The 15,634-nt window shown below is 46.2% G+C and overlaps 1 protein-coding gene across 1 annotated transcript in view; it reads left to right on the forward strand.

Moving 5' to 3' along the window:
- The window catches only part of LOC147116046 (uncharacterized), a 487,956-nt gene extending 475,974 nt beyond the window's left edge, over positions 1 to 11,982 (forward strand). Inside the window, exons 23-24 of the mRNA XM_085990760.1 lie at positions 7,013 to 7,192; positions 8,482 to 11,982. Of these exons, the coding sequence (XP_085846886.1) occupies positions 7,013 to 7,192; positions 8,482 to 8,565 (264 nt within the window). The 3' untranslated portion in view covers positions 8,566 to 11,982. The remainder of the gene's footprint in view (positions 1 to 7,012; positions 7,193 to 8,481) is intronic.
- Positions 11,983 to 15,634: the final 3,652 nt, after the last annotated feature.

The following is a 15,634-nucleotide window of genomic DNA, read 5'->3' on the forward strand; positions in this document are numbered from 1 at the left end:
AAAAGCAGGACAAATCAAATCCGGCTAATTACTGCCCCATTAGTCTACTCTCAATTATCAGCAAAGTGATGGAAGGGGTCATCAACAGTGCTATCAAGTGGCACTTACTCACTAATAACCTGCTCACTGATGCCCAGTTTGAGTTCCGCCAGAACCACTCGGCTCCCGACCTCATTACAGCCTTGGTCCAAACATGGACGAAAGAGTTGAATTCCAGAGGTGAGGTGAGAGTGACTGCCCTAGACATCAAGGCAGTATTTGACCGAGTGTGGCATCAAGGAGCCCTAATAAATGGGAATCGGGGGGGGGGGGAAACTCTCCACTGGCTGGAGTAATACCTAGCACAAAGGAAAATGGTTGTGGTAGTTGAAGGTCAATCATCACAGCCCCAGGACATCGTTGCAGGAGTTCCTCAGGGCAGTCTCCTAGGCCCAACCATCTTCAGCTGCTTCATCAATGAACTTCCCTCCAAAATAAGGTCAGAAATGGGGATGTTCGCTGATGATTGCAGTGTTCATGGCCATTCACAACTCCTTAGATAATGAAGCAGTCCATGCCCGCATGCAACATGACCTGAACAATGTTCAGGCTTGGGCTGATAAGTGGCAGGTAACATTTGCCCCACACAAGTGTCAGGCAATGACTATCTCCAACAAGCGAGAGGCTAACCACCGCCCCTTGACATTCAATGGCATTACCATCGCCGAATTCCCCACCATCAACATCCTGGGGGTCACCATTGACTAGAAACTTAATTGGACCAACCACATAAATACTGTGGCAACAAGAACAGGTCAGAGGCTAGCTATTCTGCGGCGAGTGTCTCTCCTCCTGACTCCCCAAAGCCTTTCTACCATCTACAAGGCACAAGTAAGGAATGTGATGGAATACACTCCACTTGCCTGGATGAGTGCAGCTCCAACAGCACTCAAGAAGCTCGACAGCATTCAGGACAAAGCAGCCCGCTTGATTGGCACCCCGTCCACCACCTTAAACATTCACTCCTTCCACCACTGGCGTACTGTGACTGCAGTGTATACCATCTACAAGATGCACTGCAGCAACTCGCCAAGGCTCCTTCGGCAGCCCCTCCCAAACCCGCGACCTCTTCCACCTAGAAGGACAAGGGCAGCAGGCGCATGGGAACACCACCACCTCCAAGTTCCCCTCCAAGTCACACACCATCTTGACTTGGAAGTATATCGCCGATCCTTCTTCGTTGCTGGGTCAAAATCCTGGACCTCCCTCCCTAACAGCACTGTGGGAGTACCATCACCACAGGGACTGCAGCGGTTCAAGAAGGCAGCGCACCACCACCTTCTCAAGGGCAATTAGGGATGGGCAATAAATACTGGCCTTGCCAGTGATGCCCACATCCCATAAACAAATTTTTTAAAATGTTTTAAAAATTACTGCCAACCAACCTCCCTGACAGTGAAAATTAACTATCACAATTGTGGTGCCTCATTCCTTCCGGTATTAATTGTTGTTGGAGATTTTAAAAATGTTAAATTAAAAAAAAAATTTTTACTTTTCCTTTCTGTCCCTATTTTCTCTCTCTCTTAATCTAATCTTTCTTTCCCTCTCTTTATTTTTCTTTCTGTACCTCATTTAACATTGACTTCACCCACTCTAATTTACACTTCCTTCACAGTCCTTGCACTGTTTATTTCACAATCCTTCAGTTTGATTGGTTAAGAAGATACACAGTTGCTTGCCCTGTTCACTCAGGTCCCAGATGTCTGATTTCCCTCGCTGCACTGTTATCAACTCGCACTTTCAGCAACTTGCCACGCAAAAAATTTAAAAACCTAAACGTGTAAAGGTAAGTCTAAATAACGGCAGGTGGCGTTATATGCCCTGCTACAGCAAAGTCTGGCCCAATATGTTTGCCCAAGTATGGACAAGCATATTATAATGAGAGACAAGCTGAAGATGCTTTGCCACTTTGCCTCAATCAGAGCAGCCCGTTAAAATCTCAAAAAGAGCACTGCAGCCCAGAGTGACACTTGATGCTAAGCTGACACTGAATGTTCCTGGCGCCCAGCGTTGGAAGGGCACAATTGACAGGCAGCACATCACATGATGTCATTCTGTCATCTGTCGTTTACTATAATACGCCTGCTCAACTTCACTTCCGGTAGGAAATCAGAAGTGGTGGCAGGGATTTCATGGATTAGCTTTCTGCCCATTTCTCCAGCCCAGCCCACCCATATTACACTGGTTTACTCCTAATAGGTGGATACAAGAACCAGGTGGCAGCTACAGAAATTCCCCCTTTCGAAGACTATACCTGATCAATCCAATTAACCATCTCTGCTGGCCATGAGATCAAACTCCTTCTGCATTGTTAAGAAAAAGGCTCTTGTGACTAATCAGAGCCTCTGGGCTCGATTTTGTTACTGGGGCGGGCTGGGGTCGTGTAATCCGCCTTTCGTGTTAGCTACCCGATTCTAAATCGATGTGGGAGAATGAAGCGATTTTAACTTAAGTGGGCAATTGAGTTTCAGCGTGTGGGAACCCATGGCCCAATTAGTTTTTTCAGTCTGAAACTCGCCTCCGATGAAGTCATCATTGCTGCTGCATTTAACGTCTGCAACAAGCCTTGCTTCTTCTGCAGACTGCCAACCTTTTGGCCTTTCATGTTAGAGGGACCTGGAGGCAGAATGACCAGCCAGAGACCAAGGTCTGCTCCCAGGTTTGATGACGTTGCCCTGCAGGCTTTAGCGGAGGGAGCAAGAGCCAATAAAGAGGTGCTCTTCCCTTCTTCAGGGAGGAAGAAGCCTCCCCAGCAGACCAAGGCTGTGCGGATCCAGGTGGCAGAGGAGGTCAACTCATTGTCGATAACCTGTAGAACCTGGATTCAGTGCAGGAAGAGGTTTCATGACCTTCTGCGCACTGGAAAAGTGAGTATGAATTTCCCATCATCCTCAATCTGATCCCCATTGCCTCTCCTCACCAGCACTCAGCTTTAGCAATCTCTTCCTCCACATTCCACTTGACACTGACATCCATGCACCCATACCCATTCCCTCTCTCTCTATGGTCACATTCACCTAACTATTCGACTATGCAGCCCTCACGCTCCCTATCACTGTGATGCTATGAAAACAACTTACAACACACAGGGAGGGCCCTTGGTCTTGCCACCTCACTCCATCTTTGTCTCCTTCTAAGTATCTATGCTATGCAATCTCTGCACTCACTCCTTCATTCTCACTCAACCGCCACTTGTCTCCCTCATTGCAGGAAAAGAGAGCTCACAATAAGAGGGAAAGCGCCAGGACTGGAGGAGGGCCACCATCAGTAGCCCAGCTCATCCCCTGGGAGGAGACGGTTCTGGAGATCATGGGAGTGGAGGACAATGCGCAAGTGGGGGACGAACAGACGGGTGCAACACAGCAAGCTGGTGACAGAATAGTTTTCCATCTCTCTCATTGACATTGCATGAGTCGCTGATAATGATTCTGAAGCTTTAACAAATGGACTTATGATCATCTGCAGTATGCAATGTGCATGTAACCTTGGCATCACATCTCTGACTCGTTCCTTTACTCCCCCACAGGACCATCGCAAGCACCCGTCCCCACTAGCCAGGAGGAAGAGACTGAGCATCCAGACTCCTCAAAGGAAGCTGCAACCTCTGAGGGTGCAGCATCAGCAGAATTCAATGCACCCAGCACCAGCGCAGACACTCACACCTCGGTGGGACCTTTGCGAGATAGAGTAGTGTTATCACCTGGTGTATCACAGCTCACAAGTGAGCATCAGCAGATTGTGGAGACAGGGACAGCAGTGGAGAGTCCTAGTTGGAGAGCATAGGACTCTGCCAGCTCGGCTCAGCTGCATGTCGACCCTCTGCCTCTGGGTCCATCCACAAGATCAGCGGTGCTGGAACTCCCGGAACAGATGCAGGAGTCTCTGGCAGGTTTTGTCTCCAGGGTCGCTGTGAGTGTGGAGTGAATGGAGGAGTCCACTGCGAACATGAGCAGAGCCTTTGTGGAGTCATTGGCGCATGAACGCATCACCATGGAAAGGTCGGCAACCTCGATGGAGGTGATAAGTCACCAGAGTGCAGAAAACATGGTGAGTGCTCTAAATAGAATAACTTCTCTGGCGGAGCGATGGTCATCTACTGAACAGAGAAACCAGACCTTCATGGAAGTCCTTCTGAGTAGGACTGCCAGTGCAGATACGGGTCCCCATGGCCCCCCTGATGTGCAGCAAGATGCTCTCAAGCCACTTGCAAGCGCTGAGGGGGACCTGACCCATGAGAGGGAAGTTGGTGACAGACATCAAGGAAGTGGGGGCTCCTCTCCAAGCGCTCACACTTCCATGCCACTGCAGAGCTCTCGGCCAGAGCCCCACCAGAGCCCACACCCAACTGAGATTGGCGTCTCAACCCCTGCACAGCCGCAGGAGCCGCAGACTGTTGCCAAGACCTCACAGGTTCGCAACCCCAAAGGATGCCCGCCAAAGGTGTCAAAACAGGAGCAGCAAGAAAGTGAGCAAGGGGCCTCCACATCTGCTGAAGCGACAGGGGAAGCACCACGCAGGATCACATGTAAGAGAAACATACTGCACAAATAGTCACAAGGGTAGTCACATGGGTGAAATTTGATGTATAATGTTAAGAAGCCAACAGATGGTTACTGTAAATAAAAAATCTGATGGCTACTGCTGCAGTTGTGGCGTGTGTCATTTCACTAATGGGACTTCCACATTGAGGGCTTAGGATTACTTGGTATATGCCTCAGTTGAGGAAGCGCTCAGTGAAGGTGGCGAGAGGGGTTTCCCAGGAGGTCACACTGGAGATGGGTGTCATGCTCCAAACTTCCACAGCTGTGGTTATGCCTTCTAACAGTTCCCCCAGACCTGAGACAGCAAAGTCCTGCTACCTGCAAATGATGGCTGATCAAATATCCTATTTAATGGTGGAGCTGCATCTAATAATCAGCAATCCAATTGTGTTCCCGCCAGGTTTCACCGTCGTGTTTCAGAGCAGGCGTGCTTCACATCGGAAAAAGGTTAAAATCACCAAGGCCTTTCAAAATGGGATAATAGAGGCAATTTAGTGATTGTTAATGGCCTTAAGGGCCTATCCCGCCTCTTGGAGGTGGGACAGAGACGGGAGCAGTAAACACAATTTCTTGAAAATTGCTTGGAGGCGGGGTTGGGCCCGCCCGCCACTTTTTGCAATTTTAACACCCCACACGCCTCCATGGCCCTGTGAAATTCGAGCCCTCTGTGTCCAGAGCTGATTTGTTGACCTCTTAAATTAAAGCATTTTAAGTGCCCTGCTTTACTCTTTCAACTGAATCGACTGAAGAATTTAAGGCAGCTTCTGGCCACCTCCTGTGCCAGTCCCCTTCTCTGGTTTCTGACTCTGCTGGATTGAAAGGATGCTTGATGTATTCTCGCTCTGCCTTCAAACTTGATAGCCTAGATTTTCTGATCAGGAATGTCCATTCCCAATTGGAAAATTGGGTGAGAATCAGTTAATCCAGCTCTCCTCCCATTTTGACTCTCCAATCAGGATTAGACTCGGCGAGAGAAGCACCTTGCCAGTTTAGTGGGTGGATTCAAGTAACAGAGTACACAATGAGGGGATGACATTATGGCTCTGAATTTCCTCGGACTTTCTCCTGCTGCCCTGCCGTATCTTTGACGGAAGTGCAGCAGAAACCCCGTCAACCTAGATTCAGATGGAATTTTTTTTGGCCTGAGGAGCAGATATGCAGAATGGACATCCAACAATGGTATGCAAAGCTTTATTAAACTCCTTTAAAAAAACCTCTGGTTTAGCATGTGATTGAAGGTTACAGGGATAATTATGAATGGATGGTCAAACATTCTATACAATATTAGGATTCTTGTGCTCTTGAAACTGCAGGAAAATTAGCGCTTTGGGATGTCCTGAGGTCGTGAAAGCCGCTATATAAATTCAAGTCTTTCTTTCTTCATTAAATGTGAGGCTGAATAAAGTATATTACAGGAAACTTTTTTTTATCCGGCACGGACGGGACCGACATGGTGCAGGTTCATCAAAAATTCCGGATAACCAAACGCTATAGTGAAAGATACGGAGAACTGACAGCTCCGTATAAAGCAACAAACCCTGTTGCTTAGCAACAAGTTCAGAACAATGGCCACAAGTTGCAAGCGTCTCTGTAGCTTAGCAACAGCTGCAGCCACACCCTTGCACAGCAAAAGATGGAGGAACGCAAGTCAATATGAAGTAAAACCTACTCCTGAATTTTGCCGGTTAACCGAGATTTCCGGTTATTTAGGTGCCGGTAAATCGAAAGTTTCCTGTATAATGTCAGATTTCTACCTGCGAGCTCTGCTGGATTACCATCAGCATCAGGGCGATGTTTCAATGTCCTTGGGGTCTTGCCTTCCTCAGAGGAGTTCCCAAGTTGCTGAGGGTAGAAACTCCCATTGTTGCTCTTCTCGTAAAAAAGCTTAATGCCATCATTCTAAATCTCTGTGCTATTTTAAAGGAAGCGCAAACCGATTTCAGATTAATGCTTAATTTAACCTGTGGGAAAAGGAATTTTGTACGAGTGCATTGAAGTGATGATTTTGTTATTAGCATGGAGCTTCGCTGGAGGTAGGGCCTAGTTGCAATTGTCCAATCTGTGCTCGCCTAACAGTGGAACCTCATGAAATGTCCTCTTAAGTGTTCTTACACTGCCAGCTTCTAACTTATATGTTGCAAGGAATAAGCTCAGGCTTGTCCTTTCTTATTCTTTCCTACATTACATCAGTGACTACACTTCAAAAGTACTTAATTGACTGTAAAGCGCTTTGAGACGTCCTGAGGTTGTGAAAGGTGCTATATAAATGCAAGTCTTTCTTTCTTTCTTTTCTTTATATCCCTATCTTCTTATGGACTGGTAGTGCAGCAACCCCAGCAGCCCAGAGCAGGAAGCCTGTCCCTGTACTCTAGCCTGGGTTTCAGGATATATCCCAGAATGCTTTTGATCGGGTTGGCCTTCTTTTTTGACAGGGTCTGACAGCTGAGATGGAGTGGAGCCACGGCCAGAGACTGATTGAGCTAACGACCCGTCACCATCAGGAGCTAGAGATGGAAACTGAGCACCTGCGGCGTGCTCACCAGCAGGCCGAGCAGACACTGGAGGCCAGGGAACGGGCCCATCGGCAGCGTGTGAAAGGACTGGAGGAACAGGTATATGCTGTAAATGCCTGGTTTAATGTGTTTGTCAAACTCAACAACTGACAGGAAACTGTGGCACTTTATCTTCTCCTCAGTGGGCACAAGACCTGATCGCTGAGAAATAAGGGGATTTGGTAGAGGTTTAAAATTATGAAAAGAATAGGCAAGGTAAACACAGACAGATAATTTCCATTGACAGGTATATTGAAGACAAGGGGCCGAGATCTCAAGATAGGAACAAGATAAGCAAAGCGGTGAGATTAGAGGGTGTTTATTCACACAAAGAGTTATTAGAATGTGGAATGTTTCGCCACAAGTGGCGGACAATTCCAGCATTCAGAAAGGTATTGGATATTTACTGAAACAACAACATAAAAGGGAAATGGGGACAACAGAAAAATGGGATTAGTTTGGCGGGGGGGAGAAAGAAAATAAGTGGGACTGTGTGACATCAACCCCTGAAAGGGGCCTAAATTCAGTGCAGACAAGACGGGCCGAGTGGCCTCCTCTTGAGCTAAACTTTCTATGTATCTATGTTTCTAAAAATAAGTCTGCTGCCTTATTTCCTGCTATCTCGCAAAACCCATATATTTAAATATTTAAGTTTACTATTGGCAGGAATCAGCTGTTTTTACACTGAAATCTGCTGTTATTTTAGGAAGCATTTTGCCTCCACTTGAGTTGGTTGACTGTGTGGTGTATCTGCAGCAGTAGGGACACTACAATTGGAGTCAACATCCCTGGGTTAGGAAGGGGGGTGGGGTGGAGGAATTATCCAGCATTCCCATTCCTGATCACTGTTCAGCGCCACTGTGCTGGAAAGTCTTTGTATAGATTCCAAGTGAGGACAGGACCAAGCTCAACTGTGGTGCCTGCCTCACTATCAAGGCCGACATGAATGGGCATTTGGGGAAAGTAAAAGATGGCAGCAAGCATTCAGTGACCTAGCCCCCAACAAGGGACAGCGTTTGCAGCAAAAAATCTACGAGAGCGTGCAGGAATATGCAAAGAAATTGAATTTAACGCTGAATGTTTTAGCAAAGTTTCCTTGAGTCCTGAAAATCAGTTCAGAGCAGTCAGGTTCAAGATTTGCCATAGCGACAGGACTACAGCTGCCAGAGAGTTCAGATTGAAGGCAAGTCTTAACCTATCAAAAGGTGTTCTGATTTTGAAAATTGCTGACTGTTTAGTCAAGAGGCAAGGGTCAAGATAAATTCATAAATAGAGTCTACTCAACGGATATTGTTGAGGTGCCGCATTAAACCAACTCATCGGGTGACCCAAATGCTTTGGTTGTTTAGGTGGCCGCCCTGCAGGAGCAGTTGGATCAGGAGATGAGGAGAAGACAGGCCTACATTGCTCAAATGCTCAGGTCAGGCAAGTAGCAACCTGGGCCAGACCACATGCCTTTGTACTGCACAGATGGAGCCAGCTTGCATCCAATGGACAGATGAGGGGTTACTGCAAGTCAGAATATGAATACTCACAACAAGGCTTCTAACTGAATGAGAGTCATGTGACCATCCTCTAGAAAACGATGGTCTGTGAAACCTTTTGTTTGCGCTACATAATGCAAAGTGATTGACCTTACAGAAAATATCTCCTCCTCTTCTCCAACCAACACTAAACATGCACCAATGTGTAAAGGAGCAGTCCTTACACTGAAATGCTGGCATTGGTCATAAGGTCTCGCTGACGCCCTCCATTTGTTCCAGCTCACCTCGTGCAAGTACCAGCGGGTATTCCGAACTCCACAGCAACTGCAAACATTCCTGCTCCTTCTTACATATAACTTCAATACTGTGAAAAGACTGATATCTTGAACTTCCCACCTTGGGAACGAGCCGAAACCTCCCCAATAACCGCTGATCTCTGCCTCTGTCAGGCCAGAGACTCTAAGTTCTTGACACGGCATTTTCCAGATGGTAACTTTATTCTGTTGTCCCCTTTGCTCACTTAACTAACCATGGGTGAACTCCTGAAATCCAAAGGCATTTAAAGGGGAAGGGATGTCTCAGGGGATTACATAATAATACACTCAACAGAATTGTAACATTCTTAAACTTTATACAGACCCTCAATTTGGATCTTTGCTAGCCTGCTCTGTTGAGAGCTTCCCTGTGTGTCCCAGTGCAGCTCCATTGGAAGTTACCTGAGCTGGCACTTTGGATCAGGCCGAGAGTCACGGGATCCATTGAAACCATGGTGATGGCTGGTTGCTCTGCATCTTTAGTCAGTAGCATGGTGACCCCAGGAATCTTACAGCTCAGGAGGAAATGCTCAGGCCAGTCTGAAATCATGGCCCCTGTCACAGAGTCACTTCGAGAGGCACACATCAGACCCAACAGTGACTGCAAATGTTCCTGCTCCTTCTTATTGGAGCGGCCTAGCAGGGAATGAGTGTGCGGCTGAGCGTTGCGCACCAGAGGATCTCAGGTTTAATCCTTTATCTATGTTAAGGTAGCTGATCTCAGCTCAGGTGGCAATAGCAGTATAATTAACCTCAATACCTTAGTTTATAGAAGAAACATCAGCTAGTTCCCACAGCTCATGACTAACTTACCCCACAAAACATGTTCCTTTGGAGCTCTGGTGACGACTGGATCAGGCAAATCCCACACCCACCCCACCCAGTCTGTCAAATAACCTGGTAACAATCACTGTCTAGGCAACTAGGGATGAGCAATAAATGCCAGCCTTGCCAGTGATGACCACATCCTGAGAATTAATAATTTTTTAATAAAAATCTACCTGGGTGACTGCAGGTCGAAGGTGTCTCTGTTCTCATTGTGTTTAATCTCAGGGAGCTCTCAGATTGCTCACTTCACTAATCTTATATAAATGTGCACCATGTTATACACCACAGTGTCTCTGTTTGGTTTAGATTTGTATTATTCACAGCAAAGATTTTCCTAATACTGTCACCAGTGGCTGTGATTCAGCTTAAAGTCGCTGGACTCTGTATATTTTTCTTCCCTAAGCCCTAGAAAACCTGAAACCTACACATAGCTTCTGCCAGAGAACTGCTTAAATAGGATCAACTCAGGCAGCTAGGTTGGAGTGACAGGTAGGCCAGGGCTGAGGCCCAGTACCTTCAGCCTTCTCTTAGGAGTTAAGTAATGAACCTCATCAGTTATCTGGACTACTTCTAACTCACTGAGGATTCATCAAAAACGCCTCAATCCACGACTCAGATAAATAGTGATGTGAGGGTGTCGCCATGTTAGTACAAGAATGGATAATGGGATCATACCCTACATTGACTCCAGAGCACTGTTTAGAAAGTGCCAATTCTTACCACTTAGTCATGGTGGAACAGAAAAAATAGATTTGTTTTAACAAGTGACGTTGAATTGGTGATCCAGACTGAGTGAGGGTTGCCATGTTCAACGCTCACTCCCAGAAGTTTAAAACAGACCCAAGTTTGTCATCCGATCATTCTTCCACCTACCTGATTCCCCATTGTTGATGTCACAAGGTCTTCTTCCTCCTCCCTGTATCCTCACTGTATTTCAATTAAGACTCATCTCCCAATCTACTCCCATAACTTCCAGGAACTGTGGAACTCTATTTTGCTTCACCTTTCTTTCCTCCTACAATATGCAGGCTTTTAAAAGTCCAAGTCTGACATTGCCTAATCACGACTTCTGGATTCATCTTGCCTTTTCTCCGACTCTTTCCAACCTCGTCCTTGAACAAGGTGTAGAGATGGAATCACTCCTAGTGGCAACTTACTGCTCATGGCTAGTGATGCTGGATCTCCATCAAGGCCCTACGAGGCTGCCCTCCAGAAAGACTGGAGTCAGTCCTTGTAAGAGCCATAAAAGCTTAAGAAAATACTTTAAAATATTGGTTAAATAGCATAATACAGTTAACTTACCTGATTGACTTATTGTATTAAGAAACCCCCTATTTTCTTGCTCCAGTAGTATAGTCCGAGACACCCCCTTCATTCTTGCCACAATGGTACAGTCCCTAAGCCACACATGGTATGCAGCCATTTTACAGTTTAAACTCCACGTGGCTGAAGGAGGCAGAAGTTGTGAGGTTTGGAGCAATACAGTTTTTGACCGTGTTCGTTTATACGTGTTTGCTTTGTAATTCCGTTTGTGAAGTGTTATAGTAAACAGTTTGAAAGACAAAGCTACGTTTGGGAACGTTTTATTTCGACACGCGTCTACTCGTTGTTAACAGCCCCACAGCTCAGTGGCTGCCTGTTTGGAAACTAAGAAGCGCCACTACAGTCCTTACTGAACTGAGAGTCCAATTAGACCAGAATACCCAGTCAGAGTCTGTCAGATTTTAACTTTGTCTTGTGCATGATGCATAAACTCCCCAGAAGCCTTCAGCTATATTCAACAAAATGGGGCTGACTGGAAAATGCCTATTATTAAGAATTGATACAATAGGTGGACTGACAGATACCTCCTCACAAAATCCTGTCAATGTTGTAAAATCAACTCCTCCACTGAGAGGAGATTTTAACTGGTAAAGCTTTGTGCATTTTCATTGTCTTTTACCAGCATTGTCTTAAACACCCATTAACTAGTTGTATTGGTGTGACACATTTAATATACTGAGTAGCTATCTGTTAGGTCAGGTTGTGTGTTTGATGGCCTGACCCAGTATTGTTTTTGACTGTTAGAATGAGTATGGCTTTGGGCCAGTTCCTACCCATAACCTAATGTAATCCTGGTAAATAAACCAAAATTAATAGGAGTTAATGTGAAATCTTTGTACAGTTTTGTAATATGATTATAATTCAGAATGATTTTTTATTAATAACAACTGGTTATAATGTGGATTTAATCAGATGTGTCTCAGTTATTCAGAGTATTACATTCTCAGTATTCAGGCTGTCATGGTCAGTTAAACCAAATAACTAGCCTACGTTTAACTACTGGCTGACCGCGGCTAACTACACGTTGATTGGTTTTGAAGTAAACCAAGTATTTATCCAATTCCCTTTGGAAATTTCATATTAAATCAGCTTCCACCATCCTTTTAGGCAGTGCATTCCTGATCATAACAACTCACTGCGTAAATAAATTCTCCTCATCTCCCCCCTGGTTCTTTTGCCAATTATCTTCAATCTGTGTCCTCTGGTTACCGACCCTCCTGCCAGTGGAAATATCTGTGCAGTTACCTCTGCATTGGCTGCAAAAAAACCCTCTTGGCAACTACTGTTGTCACTAAACTCACCCAATTTAGAAAGATATTGAAGGCTAAAGTTTTTTTTAATTTTGTCCTAAATTTCTATAAATCGTGTAAATATTTAGGGGGAAAAATTGGGACGCGCCCCCGCGCCTGAACTTGAATGGTAGTGCCCCAAGCAGGAGGCCCCAAAAGACGGATCGCGGCCGGCACCCCGCAGGAGTAGGTGAAAGGGGGCAGGTGCTGGCAGGCGGCCCAAAAAAAATGGCCGCTCGGCACCTGCCCTTTAATTTGCACCACCGCGGCCACAAACACAGGACCGTGACCCTATTGGACATAGAGTCCGGCAGTAGGTCAGGGGGCGTGAGCGAAGTTTGCGGCTGGGGCGCGAGCGGGGCACTGCGCACAGCGATTACATCATCGCTGGAGGCGCTGCGGGGCGCTACCGGCTAACTTCCTGCTGAATTTCACGGCGCTAACAGTAGGCGCAAAGCAACCCAATTTTTCCCCCTTAAAGTTTATGGCATGATCAACTACACAGAATTGAAAATATCAACGTGTCTTTTTTCAATTCATTCACAGCCATGTGAAAAGCGCATGGCATATGCCAGCCTGGTGAGTGTCAGCAGTCTATTTAACCATGGGGGGCATCACAAATGAACCCAATCCTCTCCTCACCTGACACTTTTTAACAAGGGTCACTGCATTGCAATCAGGAGCATGACCCCAGTAGTTCTGAGGCTTATTTTAGCCGACCAATTGCTAATGCCCTAGCTAAGCTAACTTAGTACAGCCCAGGGATGTAACCCGAGGCCTTCTGATCTCTGTGGTACACACTCAACCCACTAAGCCACGGAGGGAACCAACATTGTGGGCTTCTAAATGATGCGGGAAATACATAGCTGGAGGCACCATCACAACTTAGATTCCGTGGCCTGGAAAAGCCTCCACAAGTGAAGTTAAAGGTGAAATCCCAGACCCAACCAGTTCTTTATTTTGTTGTTGTTGGGTTCTTACACAGCCGTTGTGAGAATGGTGAACACAGAGTGCTGTTGTACAAGGCGAGATTTCAATTGCACACAGCAAGCTCCTGCCACAGCTGTCAATCCCATGTGCCCAAGGGAAGGCACGATTACAACATTGGCTCGATTCACTGCGAGAATTCCGAGAATGAAAGGCTCCTTGTTTTTTGGGAAGCTTGTGTTTGAAGCCAGGAATTCCTGTTGCCAAACCTTTGCTGCTCCTAAGGTCCTTGCTGTTGATACAACAACTGGTTGCGGACTGTCATCCAGGGAAATGCAGTAACCAATCAACTTGCTACACTGACCTCAACTTAACCAGTTAACCCTCCATCCAACCATACAATTATAACTGGAGCCTGCAGCATAAGCACGGAGAGGAGTTTATATTATTAATGAATACCTGCCCCTGTTGCTATGTGCTGCAAACTTTGTTTTTTTTGTGTTAGACACCATCATTTGCATTCTGCAAAAAGTACATTGATGGTAACCACAGTTTGATTATACACTGAGCCTGAGTCTGTATCTTGCTAATGTTGGTTGACCTGCAGTGGGAATGTATCCCAAGATTTCTGGGTTGCCATATCAAGTAGAGTTACTGGACGGTGGGTAGTCCTCACTCCTCGATGCTTAAGAGGCATGAAACGGCAGAGAAACTGGTTGTGAACAGCTGGAACTAGTAATACTGGTAAAGGCTGGTTAATCAGGTAATCGGGCATGAACCCCTAGAGCTAGTAACATTAAAGGTTGGCTGAAATCTTTATCATTCCATAACAAGCATGTCAGGCTTATTGGCAGAGTCTGTGTAACAAACGCTGGAAGAAGGATCCTATTTTGAGACTGTTGGTAAATAAATAAGACATTTTTGATGCAGGAAAAGCCCATTAGATTATCTGGTCATTATCACATTGCTGATTGTTGGAGCTTGCTGTGCACAAATTGGCTGCCGTGTTTCCTACATTACAACAGTGACTACACTCCAAAAGTACTTCATTGCCTGTAAAGCACTTTGGGATGTCCTGAGGTCATAAAAGGCACTACAGAAATGCAAGTCTTTCTTTTATTAGGCCCAACAAGCCAATCTGTTTTTGGCCAATCAACCCCGTTTACCTGCCTCCTCAATCCCTTCAGGAACATGTCTCTTTATTTCTTGAATCCATTTATGTTGTATGCTTCAGAGCCCTTCCCTGGTATCTTACTCCACAACACAATTAGCCTTTGGGTGAATTTGTTGCATGATTTCTCTCATTGCTCCTAACTTCCCTATTTTAACTTGTGTACCCGAGGATTGGAACCCTGTATTATCATGAACAACTCACCTGGGTCAACTTCATCAATCCCCTTCGTAGTTTTCACAACTTCAATTAAATCACATTACTGTCAGACTGCAGCAGAACTGGACTGCATATTATTTTCGTCATCTATCAGTAATGAGCCATCGTCTTAATTCTTATCACTGCAGGAGTTCCTCAGGGCAGTGTCCTAGGCCCAACCATCTTCAGCTGCTTCCTCAATGACCGTCCCTCCAACATAAGGTCAGAAATGGGGATGTTCGCTGATGACTGCACAGTGTTCAGCGCCATTCGCAACTCCACAGATAATGAAGCAGTCCATGCCCGCAGGCAACAAGACCTGGACGACATTCAGGCTTGGGCTGAGAAATGGCAGTTAACATTCGCGCCACAGAAGTGCCAGGCAATGACTATCTCCAACAAGCGAGAGTCTAACCACCTCCCCATGACATTCAATGGCATTACCATCGTCGAATCCCCCACTATCAACATCCTGGGGGTCACCATTAACCAGAAATTTAACTGGACCAACCACATAAATACTGTGGCAACAAGAGCAGGTCAGAGGCTAGGTATTCTGCGGCGAGTGTCTCACCTCCTGACTGCCCAAAGCCTTTCCACCATCTACAAGCCACAAGTAAGGAGTGTGATGGAATACTCTCCACTTGCCTGGATGAGGGCAGCTCCAACAACACTCAAGAAGCTTGACACCATCCAGGACAAAGCAACCCGCTTGATTGGCACCTCACCCACCACCTTAAACATTCACTCCCTCCACCACCAGCGTACTGTTGCTGGAGTATGTACCACCTACAAGATGCACTGCAGCAACTCTCCAAGGCTTCTTCGGCAACACCTCCCAAACCCGCGACCTCTTCCACCTAGAAGGACAAGGGCAGCAGGTGCATGGGAACACCACCACCTCCAAGTTCCCCGCCAAGTCACACACCATCCTGACTTAGATGTATATCGCCGATCATTCATCGTCG

Source organism: Somniosus microcephalus, chromosome 6 (assembly GCF_052327205.1).
Source record: "Somniosus microcephalus isolate GS21.2 chromosome 6, FLI_Smic_1.0, whole genome shotgun sequence".
Taxonomy (NCBI): domain Eukaryota; kingdom Metazoa; phylum Chordata; class Chondrichthyes; order Squaliformes; family Somniosidae; genus Somniosus; species Somniosus microcephalus.